The sequence below is a fragment of the Strix aluco genome, chromosome 1, assembly GCF_031877795.1.
Source record: "Strix aluco isolate bStrAlu1 chromosome 1, bStrAlu1.hap1, whole genome shotgun sequence".
Classification (NCBI taxonomy): domain Eukaryota; kingdom Metazoa; phylum Chordata; class Aves; order Strigiformes; family Strigidae; genus Strix; species Strix aluco.
In genome coordinates this window covers 51,524,727-51,539,791 of record NC_133931.1, presented here as the reverse complement: position 1 = coordinate 51,539,791, position 15,065 = coordinate 51,524,727, and the positions used below count along the sequence as shown (strand labels likewise).

The 15,065-nt window shown below is 42.2% G+C and overlaps 1 protein-coding gene across 2 annotated transcripts in view; it reads right to left on the bottom strand.

Annotated features, from left to right (window-relative positions):
* ANKRD29 (ankyrin repeat domain 29) overlaps nucleotides 1-15,065 on the bottom strand; it is a 34,044-nt gene that overhangs the window by 193 nt on the left and 18,786 nt on the right. The window contains exons 6-10 of one of the 2 annotated variants that reach the window (XR_012622782.1): nucleotides 14,222-14,320; nucleotides 8,375-8,473; nucleotides 7,833-7,928; nucleotides 6,666-6,764; nucleotides 2,626-5,026 (exon numbers count right to left, since the gene is read on the bottom strand). Coding sequence is in view for 1 of the 2 variants with exons in the window: in XM_074820710.1 (XP_074676811.1) it covers nucleotides 4,943-5,026; nucleotides 6,666-6,764; nucleotides 7,833-7,928; nucleotides 8,375-8,473; nucleotides 14,222-14,320 (477 nt within the window). In the remaining variant the exon portion in view is untranslated. Of the gene's footprint in view, nucleotides 1-78; nucleotides 5,027-6,665; nucleotides 6,765-7,832; nucleotides 7,929-8,374; nucleotides 8,474-14,221; nucleotides 14,321-15,065 lie in introns of those variants that run through there. The other variant, XM_074820710.1, reaches the window with a different exon arrangement.

Genomic DNA, 15,065 nt, shown 5'->3' with positions numbered 1-15,065 from the left:
TAATGCTGGTATTCTACAAAGAGAAAGAGTAGAATACAGAAGAAAGGAAAGAAATATTGAAGTATGCAGACAAGATAATCCAAGTAGAATATTAATTTTTATTGAAATGATGGTATAGAAGAATGTGTTTTAGCAAAGCAACATTCCTGTTGCAAAATATTAGTCTTACACGGAGATACATAAATGTATATAGATTTTATCAAATGGATGAAAGGGCAGGTCAAAACAAACTGTGGAATTCAGAAAAGTATGAAACTATTGTGACATTCCCAAGGACCAAATGCAGAGCCACTGTGAGAAGGCACAACTCCATTTAGTCCTGTATGTGCAGTACAATATGCCATTGCTGGAAGAAAGAACCTTGTGTATAATCTTTGGTTGGACTCGTAGCAAATGTTAACATTTTAACACTGCTGACTCAAGGGTTCCAGACAAAGGCAGTATTTCATGTCTCTTCAGTGTTCATATTAAGTGAAGTACAAATGGGCTGGGGTTTGTGCTACCTCATTTTCTGTACAACAATTCTGAAATTTTTGAGACAACACAAGATTTGGTTTCCTTACTGATTTCCTAATAGTCACCATGACTGGCTGAATAAAGAAGCCTGAATTATTCTTACAATTAGGCTCTGACTCTGAGGCAAATAATCATTGTTGTTAAAGTGCATTAAATATGACCTGCAGCTGTTTGAACTGGTGCTCTAAGCCACTCAGGTCTTCTGAACTAAACAAAGGTGGGTGGATCAATAGTGAGATGGTTTCGCTCCAAGGGAAGAACAGCATGTGCAAGTCAGGAGGTACAACATTGCCTTTTGTATCATTACTAAGTAGGTGTCCCTGCACGCTGCACTGCAGTGATTGTCTTAAATGAAGAGCTCTATGTATTCCGGACCTCTGAGGCTACACCACTACCATGTCACTGATGGGGTGCCACTTCTCTTTATATCCCATGGGCCTTTCCTTGTGCTCATCCCCATCTACAATGGCTTGATATTAGTGAAATAAAAGAAAGATGCCCTATACTTTTCCTTGACTCATTTGTGTAGCCTGTTCTTGGATTGCACATCCTTTGTACTCCCTTGCAGCTGATGGGAAGTCACCAGGCTATAGCACCTGCATAAATCCCAGGTGGAGAGGACAGCAGGCTGGGCCCCTGGATCTGAATGTGCAGAGGCAAGCCTAAAAGCAGTGTGCTAGTTGAGCTGATTTTTGGGGGGTATCAGATGGATATAGATATGGCACTTTTAGGGGGAAAGAAACCCCAAAACCCAACCCAAAACCCAATTTGGCCTGTTATCCTGTCTCAGTTCTATTTCACATCATTATATAGTACCTACCTTCATCCTGCCACCTATGGAATGGATTTGGTGGCCCTTAATTTCTGGTCTAAATTTACTCTCATCTATTGACATGAACTGATGAACAGCTGCTGCGTTTCACCGGTGTGTGAATGAAACCATTTATTTCCCTGCCTCCCCCAGCAATGAATTTTGGAACTTACAAAGGTAATAGCATCTGCAGAACACTTTGAAAGCCTTGCACAAAAGGCACGACAACTATGCAAAGAACTACTGTCAATATTAGTGAACCACTTCAGCCACAAAGGGAAAGCACATTTCCGTTTTAGAACAACAAACAAACCACATCAGTATTTACTGAGCACTTTAAAGATAACAGTAGCTACATAAATACTAAGAATTATTAAGGTTTCTTTGTGAAAAGGTTAATTGCATGGTGAGAAAAGGTATTGCAACTTCTGAGCCCATCTACAGTCAGAATAAGCACCTTTTGGTTACAGGGAACCCAAAACTAAAACCAGCCCTCTCTCCAGAGGCTCTGAGATTAAACAGATGATTCCAACGGAAGGTTTCCATGCCTAAAAATCCTGTGTTGGCTGAATAGTGTCTTTGCTGAAGTTAGATCCAACTTCAGCCTGAACGGGGCAGAGAAAGACTTCACTGCCAGTTCTCCACCATGGAGCCCCACACACAGAGCCTGTGTGCTGTATCAGCCAGCACTAATGAGAGCGAGGAGAGAGCTATAAGCCTCTCCCTTCAACCTGTGCTAGCCCTACATTTCAAATTTTGTTTAGGAATAAGAAAAGCCTGTTATAGCCAATATCACTCAATAAAAGAGGGCCTGGTAACTGCATCCTCTCAGAAGGTGGTCAGCAGATGCTCCGTATGGGACGCAGCATCCCAGGTGTTTTCCACTTGTTGCATGAGAGCCCCGGCTGCGGTTGCCAGTCACAGAGGCAGCTGGGCACACAACCTGGAACGTCCAACTGTAAGTGGTGGGGAGCAGACATGCATCTTCCCATGGACAGGCATGGTTCAAGAAGCAGCTCTTTGCTGAGCAGCTCCCCCCTTTGGGGTGAGACCACTCTCACAAGAAAATACATCTGGAAGAAAGGAGAGGCCACCTGCAGATACTGGACACCTCTATGTTGTCGTCTCAGCTTGCTTACTTCAGCTGTCACAGAACCACTGTTGGCTTGCCCTGTCCTCTCTCCCGTGCTCTACCAGGAAAAAATAGGAGATCCTCACCAACAGTGGATGCTTCCACATTTTTTAGGAAGAGTGCTTGATCATTACAGCCTGTCTGATATTGAGTATTTATTGCTCACTCAGTGTGACTACTGAAGACTTTCCAGTGATTATTCTTCTCCTTTACAACTGTGAAAGGGCTTTTCATCTTAAGAATGTGGTTGTTCCCAGCTGTTGATCAGAAGAAACTTTAGGGAGAAAGATCAATATTGAGGCCAGGCTGCCTAGAGTCCCTCTAGTGTTCTCCAAAACAATATGTTCATCTTAGACCCACTGGGGGCTCCAAATAAACCTGTCCTCTCCAGTGTTGCTTGTTCAAGAAGTTAAAGTCCAGACCCATGTAATGCTGTGTAACTTAAGTTCCCAATAAGGCTCTTGAGATTTCTGCATGCTCGGTATTTTTTAGTCCTTTGTGGAACTTAACCATGGATACAACCATCCTCTAAGCATCTTGCATAATTCTTTGGTTCTGTACCAGTTTGTCTGCAAGTTTCTGTTAGGCACAACATTATTTTAATTTAAAAATACAGCAACATGGATTACCTAAACAAATATATTTTTCTGGTGTCTTCTCACATTGTTGGAAAACTTAAAGCTTTTCTTTGTAATGCTGAATAGAAATTGAATAGCAATTCCAGCTTGCAAGCAAAGGTACGCCCACTTCTGTTCTCTTCACCAGAACCCTGACTTCTTACCTAACTTACTCACAAAAAGAATAACTTTATGATTTGGTAATATATATGGCTGATTTGCACTAAGTAAACTACATTCATTTGTGTTAGCTCACTAAAAGATTTTTTTTAACTCACTGAAGCAAACAGTTCAGCTGAATCCTAGGCTGACATTTTTTAATCAGGGAATGTTTTGTTTCCTTACAATCTTCTCTGTCTTCAACTTTTAAAGCAATTTTTCAGTAATTTGCCAAGGTTTGAAGGCAGGTGAAGTGCCTGGATTTATGTACTGAATTAACTTTATACCTCAACTCACTGTAAAATAACCTCTAATGTACTACGGGACATAGTATATACTGTTTACAATATATACTGTTTGCAAAAATAACCGAGTTTTAATGGGGTGTCTTACAGCAACGTGGTTTAAAACACAACTCTTCACAAACCGTCTACAATTTGCACTGCCTTCCCCACACAGGCACTAGTAGTATGTCTAAGTGTCTCAACCACAACAAAGGCCAAAATTGCTGTTGAGAGTTCGTTTTCCATGCCTGCATTAATTAGTGGGCCTGTTCAAGTGTGGCTACACGTAACCCTCTCACCAGCTGCTGAAACACCTGTACACTGCGCACTTCTCCCTTAACTCCTGTCACAGACTTGGGGAACAAGTGCATTGCATAGTAACTGTGGGTACTAAACCAGAGTGTCACATATATGCATGTGCAGAACATATGTATACCACTTGTATAGCATCTGTGCTGTTGTGCCTGACAGCTAAATTTCTGATGTACTTGGCTCCAGTGAATGATATGTCCTGGTTGGTTTGCTCCATAACTGGTCCTCCCCTACCTACTAAAATGCATGTCTGTAGGCTGTAGAGTTGGGGATGGATCCCCACAGCACTGCATACACATTGCAAAATGCTATCAACTGCTCCTCTGTGTTTCTGTTGCTGGACAGATTGACAGATCAAGATGCTGCAACTGAGGACATCTCCTTGCTTATTGTTCAGTCAGTAGCTTTTGGCATAATTTGTAATGCTCTGGATCATTTCTATGGAGCTTCATGTAGTAGCCAAAATGTTACCAAAGCCCTGGGCTGGCAGGAGGACTTTTCCTGTTGGGATGTCGCAGGTGGGATCTCATCTCTAGCCCCATGCGGCACTTGGAGGTAGAGAGGAATGGTCTGAGCTAGCACTGCCAGCAAAGGGAGGGCAGCGGCACCGTGGGACTACTCCAGGACCAACTGCATCCAAACAGCTGCGAGGTGTGAGTGTCATTTTGGCACAAGGGCAGAGTGCTCCCAACCCACACGTGCGCCCCAAGGCACCCGTTATAGGTGTGCAGCCATGTCAGTATGAGGACATGTGTCTGAAGTGGCGGGAGCACTTGCACGCACGGGGATACATATGCTGTAGGCATGGAGGAGCAAACGTCGGTGCTGGGACCGGTGGGATCTTGGGGTACAGGCAGGGCTGCAGTGCAAACGCAGCTCCTGGGCCAAATGCTGCTCTTGTCGCAGTCCTGTGTTCAGAGATGCCAGATGGAGGCCCTAGCCCATGGCCACCCCATAGCAAGGGTCTCGTGCGTTCAGGGAGCATGTACTGGAGAGGCTAATCAGTTCTGCAGACTGTTCCAACAAGCCCTTCTCGGGCAACCTAGGTTTACTGTCATGCTACTGTGGTCAGGGTGCATCTCTGTCAAACTGCATTTGCTACAGGGCTGGATTAGCTTTTCCTTTGCTTTTCCTTCATGCGTAGGAGTCGGAGGATGCGTTCATTTTTTGTTAGTTCTGCTGGCAGTTCATTTGCCTGGAACAAAAAAACCTTGAGGTTAGCAGAAATGAATTATTTCCAAGACATGGTTTAAAAGAAGATGGTACTGGGCATTATAATAACGTGTTTATTCCACTGTTGTCTTCACCACTGTTGGAGATATCTTAAGAAATCACCTTTCAGTGTGCAAGTCACACTTAAGTCTTCAGAATAATCCCAGCGTGGGATTTGAGTGGTCAGTTTATTTTGTGCTGACTGTCCAGGCTAAATGGTATCCCTTGGGCTCCCTATGCTTCTGCCACAGAGTAATAGAGAGCATAGCTGCTGATTTTTTTGGTTAGGTTAGGCAGATCTTTAAGTACCAAAGCCCATAAAAATCCAAGGAAAGACTTTAATTGCTATGAAATAGTCAGTACTATTCTGTAGGATTGGTAATGGAACATCAGAGTTTGGTTTTCTGTATTTATTGAATACAATTTTGGTAATATAAAGTATTTATAATGGAGATACTTCTGAAAATTAGTAATTCTGTATTTATTGAATACAATTTTGGTAACATAAAGTATTTATAAAGAAGCCACTTCTGAAGATCAGTAATTCTGTCCTGCAAATGTACTGTGTTATGCCAAATTTCATGTTATTTAAAAAAAAAAAAAAATCAGTAGGAGAGGTTACAGCCACAGACTTTCTTATACTGCACACCCTCCTGCTGCAAATCACCATCAGTAGAAGTAAAATCTTGCACATTGTTTGGATAATAGTATCAAAACAAAATGCCTATTAACACGAGGTACTGTATGAGAGGCGTTAACTCTGCTGCCATCAAGTGGAGTGATACAGAAATAACAGGCACAGATTTTGTATTAAATGACCAAAACAATTAGAAGGTGTGTGCTGGATTACTTGTATTACAAACTTGCATTCATCCAGTCATAAACCAGACGTAAACAGCAGACCACCCATGCACAGCTTAAAAAACCCATCTAGATATCAAATACTAGTAGCAAATAGTTCATAAACACAAGACACTGAGAGGCAGACATTTTCATGGAAATTATCAAACTTGTCATGTTAAAACACTTTACAGACAAGTTTTCTGCCGAAAAGTTGCTGTTATAAAAAGCATATGAAACTATATCAATAAACTAACAGATTTAGAGTAAGATATGGGAAAGATGCATGTAATTTGGGATATTCTTTGTATTAGGTATGTGCTGAATTCTAACCAAGTTTTCTTATCAAAGGCACCCAGATACACATTTGTCTTGCTGCAGAAATAACCTCCTTACACATCTGTATGGAGATATGAATATAATTTATGACTTATCAAAACAGTAAGGGATTACTCTTTCCCTAAAACGCAACCTAGCTAGCCCATGACTAGTTATAGTTAACAATTTAATCTGTGGTGCTCAAGTGAGTGAGTGCACAGTTTGGTTATTCTCAGATTGATGTAACTTCACAAGAACCGGCATCACCAGTGGCACTGCCTAGCACCCTTACAGTTGCTTGTATACAGAAATGAATGGACCAAACGGTGGTGCTTCAGGAGAGGATCAAGGGGCAACCATGGACCAGCACAGAAACGCGGGCTGCCACCACCTCTGTGGCACACACAGCTCCACTGCTCAGTCCTCCCCACCAGCTCCTCACTCAGGACGGTGCCAGGACGTACCTTGTTCCTCAGGCATGGGTCCGCTCCTGCTTCGAGGAGCAGTGCCACTGTCCTCGCGTTGCCGCTCAGGACAGCCGCGTGGAGAGCAGAGGTCCCATTCTAGAAAATACCAGTGGAGATGTTTGTACCATGCATGGGAAGAAATCAAAAGGCAGTGAAACACAGACATTTGCAAAGAACAAACCTACAAACAAGAAACAAATAACATGAAAGTGATTAGGTCATCAATGGTACAGGGTCTGCTTTAGACAGGGTTCTGGCAGGCTAGTGGGCTATGAAGGAGGTGATTTTAAATGCTTTAATAAAAATGAGAGTCAAATTCACTTTACCACAGCAATATTTCCTGTTAAAAATTACCCTTGTCAATAGATTAGAGGTGAAATGAACACAGCACTTGCTTCTGCCTGGCAAAATCAGCCATTAGCAAGTGAAACAGAAGCACAAGCAGTAATGGAAACCATCTGTGCATTTTATCTTCTTTCTCTGATGATTAATGGTCTCAATGTCAGACAGCTGAGTGGTGATATTTATGGCTGGCCTTTTGTTTGTGGCTGCAAACTGACAGTTCAAATATGTGTGGAAGCTATTTCATCCTTGTAATTAATAACTTAAGTTAATGCCACCTGGATTTTCAAGTACATCAAAATTACCAATTAGTTGCACGCACAGAGGCTATCAAAGTATGTGATATATAGGCACATAAAATTAGATCAACTATTAAAAAGCAGCTTCCAAATACCTGTTATTTTTCAAGTCACTTTCTGAATGCAGAAGAAAACAAAATCAAGTAGAGAATCTGCTCACAACAGATCTCTTAGGATACTATTTTTCTGACTAAATGCAGTAGAGGTCAGGGTATAATGCTAAAAACTGCATTGTTGAGAGCAATCCATTCACAGTAGAAATAAAATCAGATGATGAAAAGCTGGAGAATTCCTTCTACAACACTGCTTCCTCATTCCAAAAATCAAATTCACAATCTCATTTGAAAAGATTCATTTGTGTGTGGCATTAAAGGCTAAATAAGATAATTTAACTTTTCTCTTGACTTTTTGGGCTCAAGCTCCTTATCATCTTCCACTGGCATAGTCATAAACGTCGGGTCTGTCATCAGACCCTTTGCCTTCTTGAGTTTCTGCCTAAAAATCTGTGTGTTTGACTACTAACCTTCAGCAGGCCAAGTGTGGGAGAGAATTTCAGCAACTCTTCTATCACATTGTTGTATCCTTTAATGGCAGCCTTCAGTAAAGCAGTTGTACCATCCTTTAAAAGAGAGAGGAAGGTGGGTTCAGTTATTACCTATGCTTTACCTGCATTCCCCTTGGCTGGAGAGAAACACCAGCTTCCCCCACACCTCTGAGAGAAGGGTCTCCTCTGCTCATTGTCTTTGAGAATGCACCTCCACAGCACATGCTGCTGGTTTTAGGGCATCTAGCAGGTGAAAACTTCAAGGTAAAGTGAACCAGTAGCACCATATGTCATCTTTGTCTCTCATTTATATGGACATTTCCATTCCCTTATTCCAGAAGGTCCCTCCAGGAAGCTGTCCCAGACACAACAGGAAAAAGGGAGCCCATGGTGGGTCTTTACAACCTGGCAAACAGGACGGACTCTGGGGGACACCAGGCCTCCATTCAGGCAGACTTGCAGCCTCAAAAAAACCCTAGGTGTAAAGCTGCAGACAGAGCACAGGAAGAAGTGCTACTCACATCCCGTGCGGCGTCTCGCTCAGCTCCCCGGAGCAGCATTACTCGCACCACTTCGCTGTGACCCATCTGCGATGCAATCCACAAGGGAGCCGTCCCATCCTGCAAACAAAATAAGACTGCTAATGGTTTCACTTTCAGATCCCGTGCTCCCTGGTATTTTACCACCCAAGTCTGCCTACTGGAATGGACGTACTTCAATTCCTCAGTTAAATCCTGCATCACAGGATTTATGTTTATATATCCAGAGTTGCTTCCAAAAGCACATGGGAGCTCAGTGTATCAAGTCAGAGTCATTCCAGTTGTGGAGTAGAGCCATGCTTAGCTGCTTTCCTTTGCATAGTTGGCCTGAAATGTGCATCGCTGTGTGAACAGTTAAAGCCCTCTCTGGCTTACCAGCTGTGCCTAAAATACACGGGGATGTTTGAAATGTAGACCAGAGGTATCTTGTGTACTTTGAACTCTATGTGGCTAGACGCAACAGAAGATACAGGCAAATCTCAGCGTGCATGGGCAGATTCTGCAGCTGGGCCTCTGTACATATGGAGTGGAAGTTGTTTATAGAAGCTAAGGAGCACTGCAAGATGATCACTAACTTTCAGTAGTAAGTTACATTATCCACCCTCGGGGAATCTGGTAAAAACGTCCTGCCTTACAGTGATGGTGAGTATTTCACAAATTTTATCTTCACAAACACCACTAGAAAACAAAGCAATTATCAAGGAATCCAGCACAAAACAATCTGGTTTGGAAAAACTGTCCTATGCAATCATTATTTGAGCAGAAAATCTCAGAAAATAAAATGTACATTCAGAACAAGCTAAACTTTTCGATGGATTTCCATCCCAAAGGCAAAGGTGAGTTGAAGCACTGTAAGTGTTTCTGACCGCAATTAGAATTTAGCTTTGTGTCTTTTCCTCCTTTTGCTTCTAAGTGGCCTGATTCTCCAGACTACAGGAGGACTCCAGCAGTTATGTGGTGCCAAACTGATTCTTGTGGGCCTTTAACAAAAGGCTTTGCCTGTATGGACTTTAACATAAAAGTGAGGCCTCATGTAGCAGGGTGCCTGCTTCTGTCTTCAGTGCTTGCCAGTCCCCCTCGCCACCCTCAGCAGCCTGAAGACTTGGCAGGAAAGAGGAAGACAAAATATACTGGGGCTTCCAAAAGAGCCTTAATGAGAAGTTTCAGGAGAAAAAGCTTTTTACTTTAAATAAGTTATTTTCACGTTGATCAAAGAAGCAACCTCTCCTCAGTGCCAGCTGAAGATTCATATGACTTGCTCATGCTATCCAAAAAAACATTGTTGAACCAGTTCTCTGCTTTCTATGGGCTAGTGACTTAACCCTTTGGAAGAAACAGAAAGGTTAATTCCTCCTTTAATATAATATTCTAGGCTTCCCTTTTTCTGATTCTAAGAAACAGCAAATGCACATCCTGAGATCATCAGTCTTCTCAAATGGTGAGGAACAGGATTTGCCCACTCTCATACCACTGGTCTATAAATTAACTCATTAAAATTAGTGACTGACCTCATTCCAGTATATATCCTGTTAATACAATGAGTGTTCTTTGTGATTCAAGACTTACAAAGGCTCTCTTGTATACAGCCTATGCGATGTTAGTGCGATAGGAAAAACTGTTCCTCTCCAATTTATAGTGTTTTCCCTACCAGTAAGCTGGCACTTCATATTTTTTTTAATCTCCCCCCACCAGAGGGCTCTAGAAAAGAGCAATAGGGGCACTGAAAAAGCCTGTAAAACTTGGAAAATATCTGAGAGCAGGCTACAAAATTTAATCTGTATGAAGAATCAGTGCTGTGCACATCTATGCTTCTGTTTACACAAGAAATGCAAGCAGAAGCACTGCATGGGGAACACAGCAGCTTTCTTTTACTCACAGTGAAGTTTGTAAGAGCAACTCTTATTTTCAGGTATAAATGAAAAGGAGCAGAAAGAAATACAAGTGTTAGGTAACATCACTGTTACCATTAGCTGTCCTTAATAGCATTGCTGTTAGACATCATCATCAGTATCTCAGTTATAGGCTAGAGGCAAAAATACATTGTGAGAAGAGTGACTGTCTTGGAGGACTTAGCCTGAAGAGAAGAAAGATGATGAAGTTGATGGTGGGTTCACACTGACTATTGTCAGCTTCTGTCTCTTAAGCAAACAGAATCTAACATGCAGGTTTATGCAAACATGTATAACATTTATATGGAGTAGATGAAATTTCTGTCCATTGGCATGTTGGTGTATGGTGCAAAAGCGATATTACATTGTACTAAGAGGCCACATGAGAGTTCCTGTGTAAACAGATATGAGGGCTTGGAGATGAGTCAGGAAGAAAGTGAGAACAGGGAAAGATGCAGTTCAAAAACTACTTTCGTTTCCTTGTCCCTCTGCCCACCCAGCAGACTGCAGACCATTATGTTCCTAGAACAATGTTAAATACCTGATACGTTCTTAAGATGTGCTTATTTCCATATTGGATTACAAGCTAGTATATTTGGACTACATCTCGCTATATCCAGCAGCCAGTGGTTCCAAACATACTCTGTCTGAAATTTCTGATGCTCTTTCTCTTACCCATTAACTAATGACTTTGCTTTGCAGCTTTGAATCTCAATGTTTGCTTGTGGTTTACATAGGGCCAGGTTAGGGCAGGAGGTGAAATACCCCTCGAATTGCCAGTAAGGACTTCCAGGAACAGAGAGCCCCTACCCTCAGGCTACTCGGCATCATCTCCTCCACTGTTCTGACCATCAGCCCACTCGCACCACTACACCAGCTGAATTCTTGCTAATAAAAATTGCTTGCTTGCCTGAAGTCTACACTCTATAAATTTACTGGCTTACATATATGTGTAATCGCGCATCAAGTGTTAAGAAAAAAAAATTAATTTTCAGAGTATTTTGAATCTGCTTAGCCAGTCAGAGTAAAGCCTGCTGGGACAAAGGCTGCCAAAACAGTGAAAAATTCACTGGGAAATGATCTTCTCACTTTGTTTTTGAGTTGGAGAAGCAAAGAAACGTCTCCTGCACCAGGCTTCAGACACTATCCCTGACTCTTGTCTAGACAAAAAGATGACAAAAGAATTCCTGCCTGGCTCCACAATGTCAGAAAGAACAGAAGGCTGCTAAAATCCAAGTGAAATGACACTGCCAGGGAAGAAAGTCACCAGGAAGCTTCACTGTTCAGTCTTATGAAACCTGAGCTGAAGGGCCTGCACACAGACAGCCAACACCACTTGAGATGCCCTACAGTGTCAGGAGCACCCGTGTGGGACTGGGAGATGGGCTACAAGACTGAAGGAGAACCGGCACCCACTGCAGCAGCAGGAGACATACAAGGCAGATGCACACACTCAGACACATGATTTAAGTGCCCCCAAATTCACAAGGTAGAGAGGAAAACCTAGACACCATGAGGAAGGAGAAGCATGAACTCACACCTGGCACTCTGCAGCCCTGTATTCGATGTTATGTTGCTTAGAAAAGTTTCCTACAGCAGTGAGAGCAATGCAGTTTGTAACTGACAGTAAGAGTCATCTGGCATCGAAACTGCTCCATCTAGAGCTACATTCCTCATGACCAACATGCCACCTTCGAACAAAGTACAAATTTGTTTGTTAGCAAGAAAGAGACTGAAGTCCATCCAACCATTACTTTACTAATTAAACAGTAAAAATGTTCCATTTGTTAAGGAAATGTTTCAGATTACAGTGGGCCCAAATACAGATGCCATGGATTTATCCAGGCATAATCTTAGCAGGGATCGGAGGTACCCTGAAGCAAAGTAAGCCTGTCCTGCCGGAGATGAAACAGAGCCAGGAGGAACATTCACACAGTCAAGTCTTTGCCTCAACTAAGATTTAAAAATGCCTCATAGAACATTGTGTTGTAGAGATTGGATTAGAGAGCTAAAAAAATATTGTCAGAAAGAATTAGCTGGTGCATTATAATTATGGTTAGCAGAATGCAGTTTTTATGACAACGTGGTTCAGCTAAATCTGAGGGTCCCCAACTTTATTTTGACTGACTCAGAAGGCATTAACGCATACCTTGGTCTACCCTTCTACACTGATCTTTTAAACTCATTAATTAACAGCTTTTAACATTTCTTAATCTCAGTCTTGGGAGACAGTGTGGAGGCAGCCTAGGAACAGTTAGAGCATCAGTCCAGGGAGTAGCTGGCAGCACAGCTCTGGTGCTGGAGAGGTGGGGGAAGAGGCAGCAGGAAAATTACTTTAGTTTGAGCACATAAAATACTAATCCAGTTTCCTTACACTACAGGAGCAGTGAGGAGACTACACAGACCTACAGATGCAGCAGAAGTCATATAGATCAATCTCTGCTGCCAGGCTATGATTTGTCAGGCTTTTGGTGTAGATGAAAGGAAATACTGAAAATACCTGGCAAAGCTTGTCACATGCCACGTTGTCCACTGTTATTAGAGTTTTCACATTCATTTGCTCTTGCCTGCTGATTTTTTTACTTGCTGCAGTCAGTGATCACAGCCACCTGGCAGACATACATGACTAATTGCAAGGACAAGACCTTATCCCATCAATTTAAAATGTGCAGTGGAGACTCAGGACAGCTACCTTGCCTGCAGGGTTTCAGTAGACCACAGGGGAGACTCTCTCAAAGCAGGCAAAGATTCCTGGGAAGCCCTGTCTCTAACCAGACATTTCTATGTGCTGGGAGTAAAGCTAGCTGCGCAACCCCCACATCTGGCTATTCAAAGCAGCATCTAAAGTGCTGTTGCAGCACTGATTTCAGACTCAAAAACCAGCTAAACAATTAAGGAACCCTTTTTTGGAAACCAAGAGAGGTTTTATATATGTCTCTGTACACCATGTATGGTTACATATCCCATAGTTAATTTAACACCTAGGAAGTCTCTTGCACCCTTACCTCACACCAGCATACAGTGATGCAATGTGGATCTAGCCCTCAGCCCCCTAGCAGGGACCTCTGAACCAGCAAATCTAGCTCATACATATAATTTAATGATCAAACAGCAGCCCCACTGCCTACAGAGGAGCTAATACAGTTCCCACTGGTTGTATGTGTTTGCAGGATCAGGCCTACTACAGTAGCTAGCTAGAAATGGGGACAGCAATGCTTTCCACATCTATCAAGAAATACCATAGATGAAGGTAACACTCATGTTTGAGTTTCAGAGTGCAGAGGGATGACACAAAGTAAAACTAAAAAAAGTAAAATAAAAGTAAGAGCTTTTGTCAAAGATCAGCTTTGACACTGAAGCCACAGTACTGAAGGCCTGGTGATTGCAATATACCAAATTTAGTACTGTGTCTCACAAGAATTCCTGGATTTCCAAAGGCTTTTTCAAGGATTTCCAAAAGAATGCAGGCATGTGGTAGGCTGTGTAGACCTTCACAAGTAACTTGGTACAACAGAAGCAGATCAGTAGTTGCAAGAGGTAGTGCCAGGCTCTAACACACAACAATATATGCAGCTGGAGGGTTTTATTTTGATTTAGTTTGGTCCCTGGCCCAAACGTGCATGTGGTTCAAACCTGTTCAAAGGATCAGTCAGCAGTTTGATCTGTTTTAAGGTGTAAGTGCAACTAGACCTAGAAAAGAGCTTCCAGTTTTACTTCTTCCAGAAATGATCTAGTTTGCATGCAAGCAGAAATATCTGAGGTACTTGCTTCAAAACCGCATTACCAATCTGAACTAAAACATGAATGCAGGCACAGCCACAATCTGCCTTCCAGTGAAACACCTCCATGGGAACCTGACACCCAGAGGAAGTTCCAGTGCTAATTTTTCATAACTGTAAAAAATTAAGACCCCAGCTCTGCCCTGAAGTGTTGAACTTACCTGCCGTGGCTGGTTAACCTTTGCTCCTGAAGAAAGCAGCAATCGGATTACATCCAGATAGCCTCCTTGTGCTGCCAGGAAAATTGCAGAAGCTCCATCCTAAGAACAAATACATCCATCTTACACTGTGTTGAAATGACACCATTTTTCCACACAAAACCAAACCAAACTGAATCAAGTTCTCATTCTTAAGCCATTATGCAGTGTAACCGCAGATATACAGCCATGCTTAAGAAATAATTACCAAAATCCAAAGTCTAGTTCATAACGAACTATGGTAACATTTTCATTCAGTATGTACAAGTACTGACTCCCATCATATATCAAACCAAGCATTAAATCCTGGGTCTGAAATACCAAGAGTCTAGTTCATTGAAGCATTGATCTAAAAAACTAGAAACTCATTCCTGTACAGCAATATAGGTTCATTTAGCTTTTATATGTTCGTGCAGAAGTGTTCTGCTACATAGACACATGGTGAAAACACATTCAAGTACTTTGCAAGACTGGAGACTGCAGCACTGAAGTCTGCCCTTGAGGCTGAAGAAGTGAGTACTGTGCCCTACTACTGTGCCAACCCAGCAGCTACCAGGCCACTGCTCTGGCACGCCTTGCAGAAGAGACTTCACCTGTAATATAATAATGTAAAAGTAGCACGTGCAAGACAGAGTATCTCATAGTCCTACCAGAAACCAGCATTTTTCTACAAAAAGCTTGTGAAAGAACAAATTGTGAACAAGTATGGGATTTTATTTTTCCTCAACATGTCTTTCATGTGCAGATGGTCTCAGAATTTGACTTCACAGAAACTTTTTCCTTAGGAAAAAAATTTAAAAGTCATATC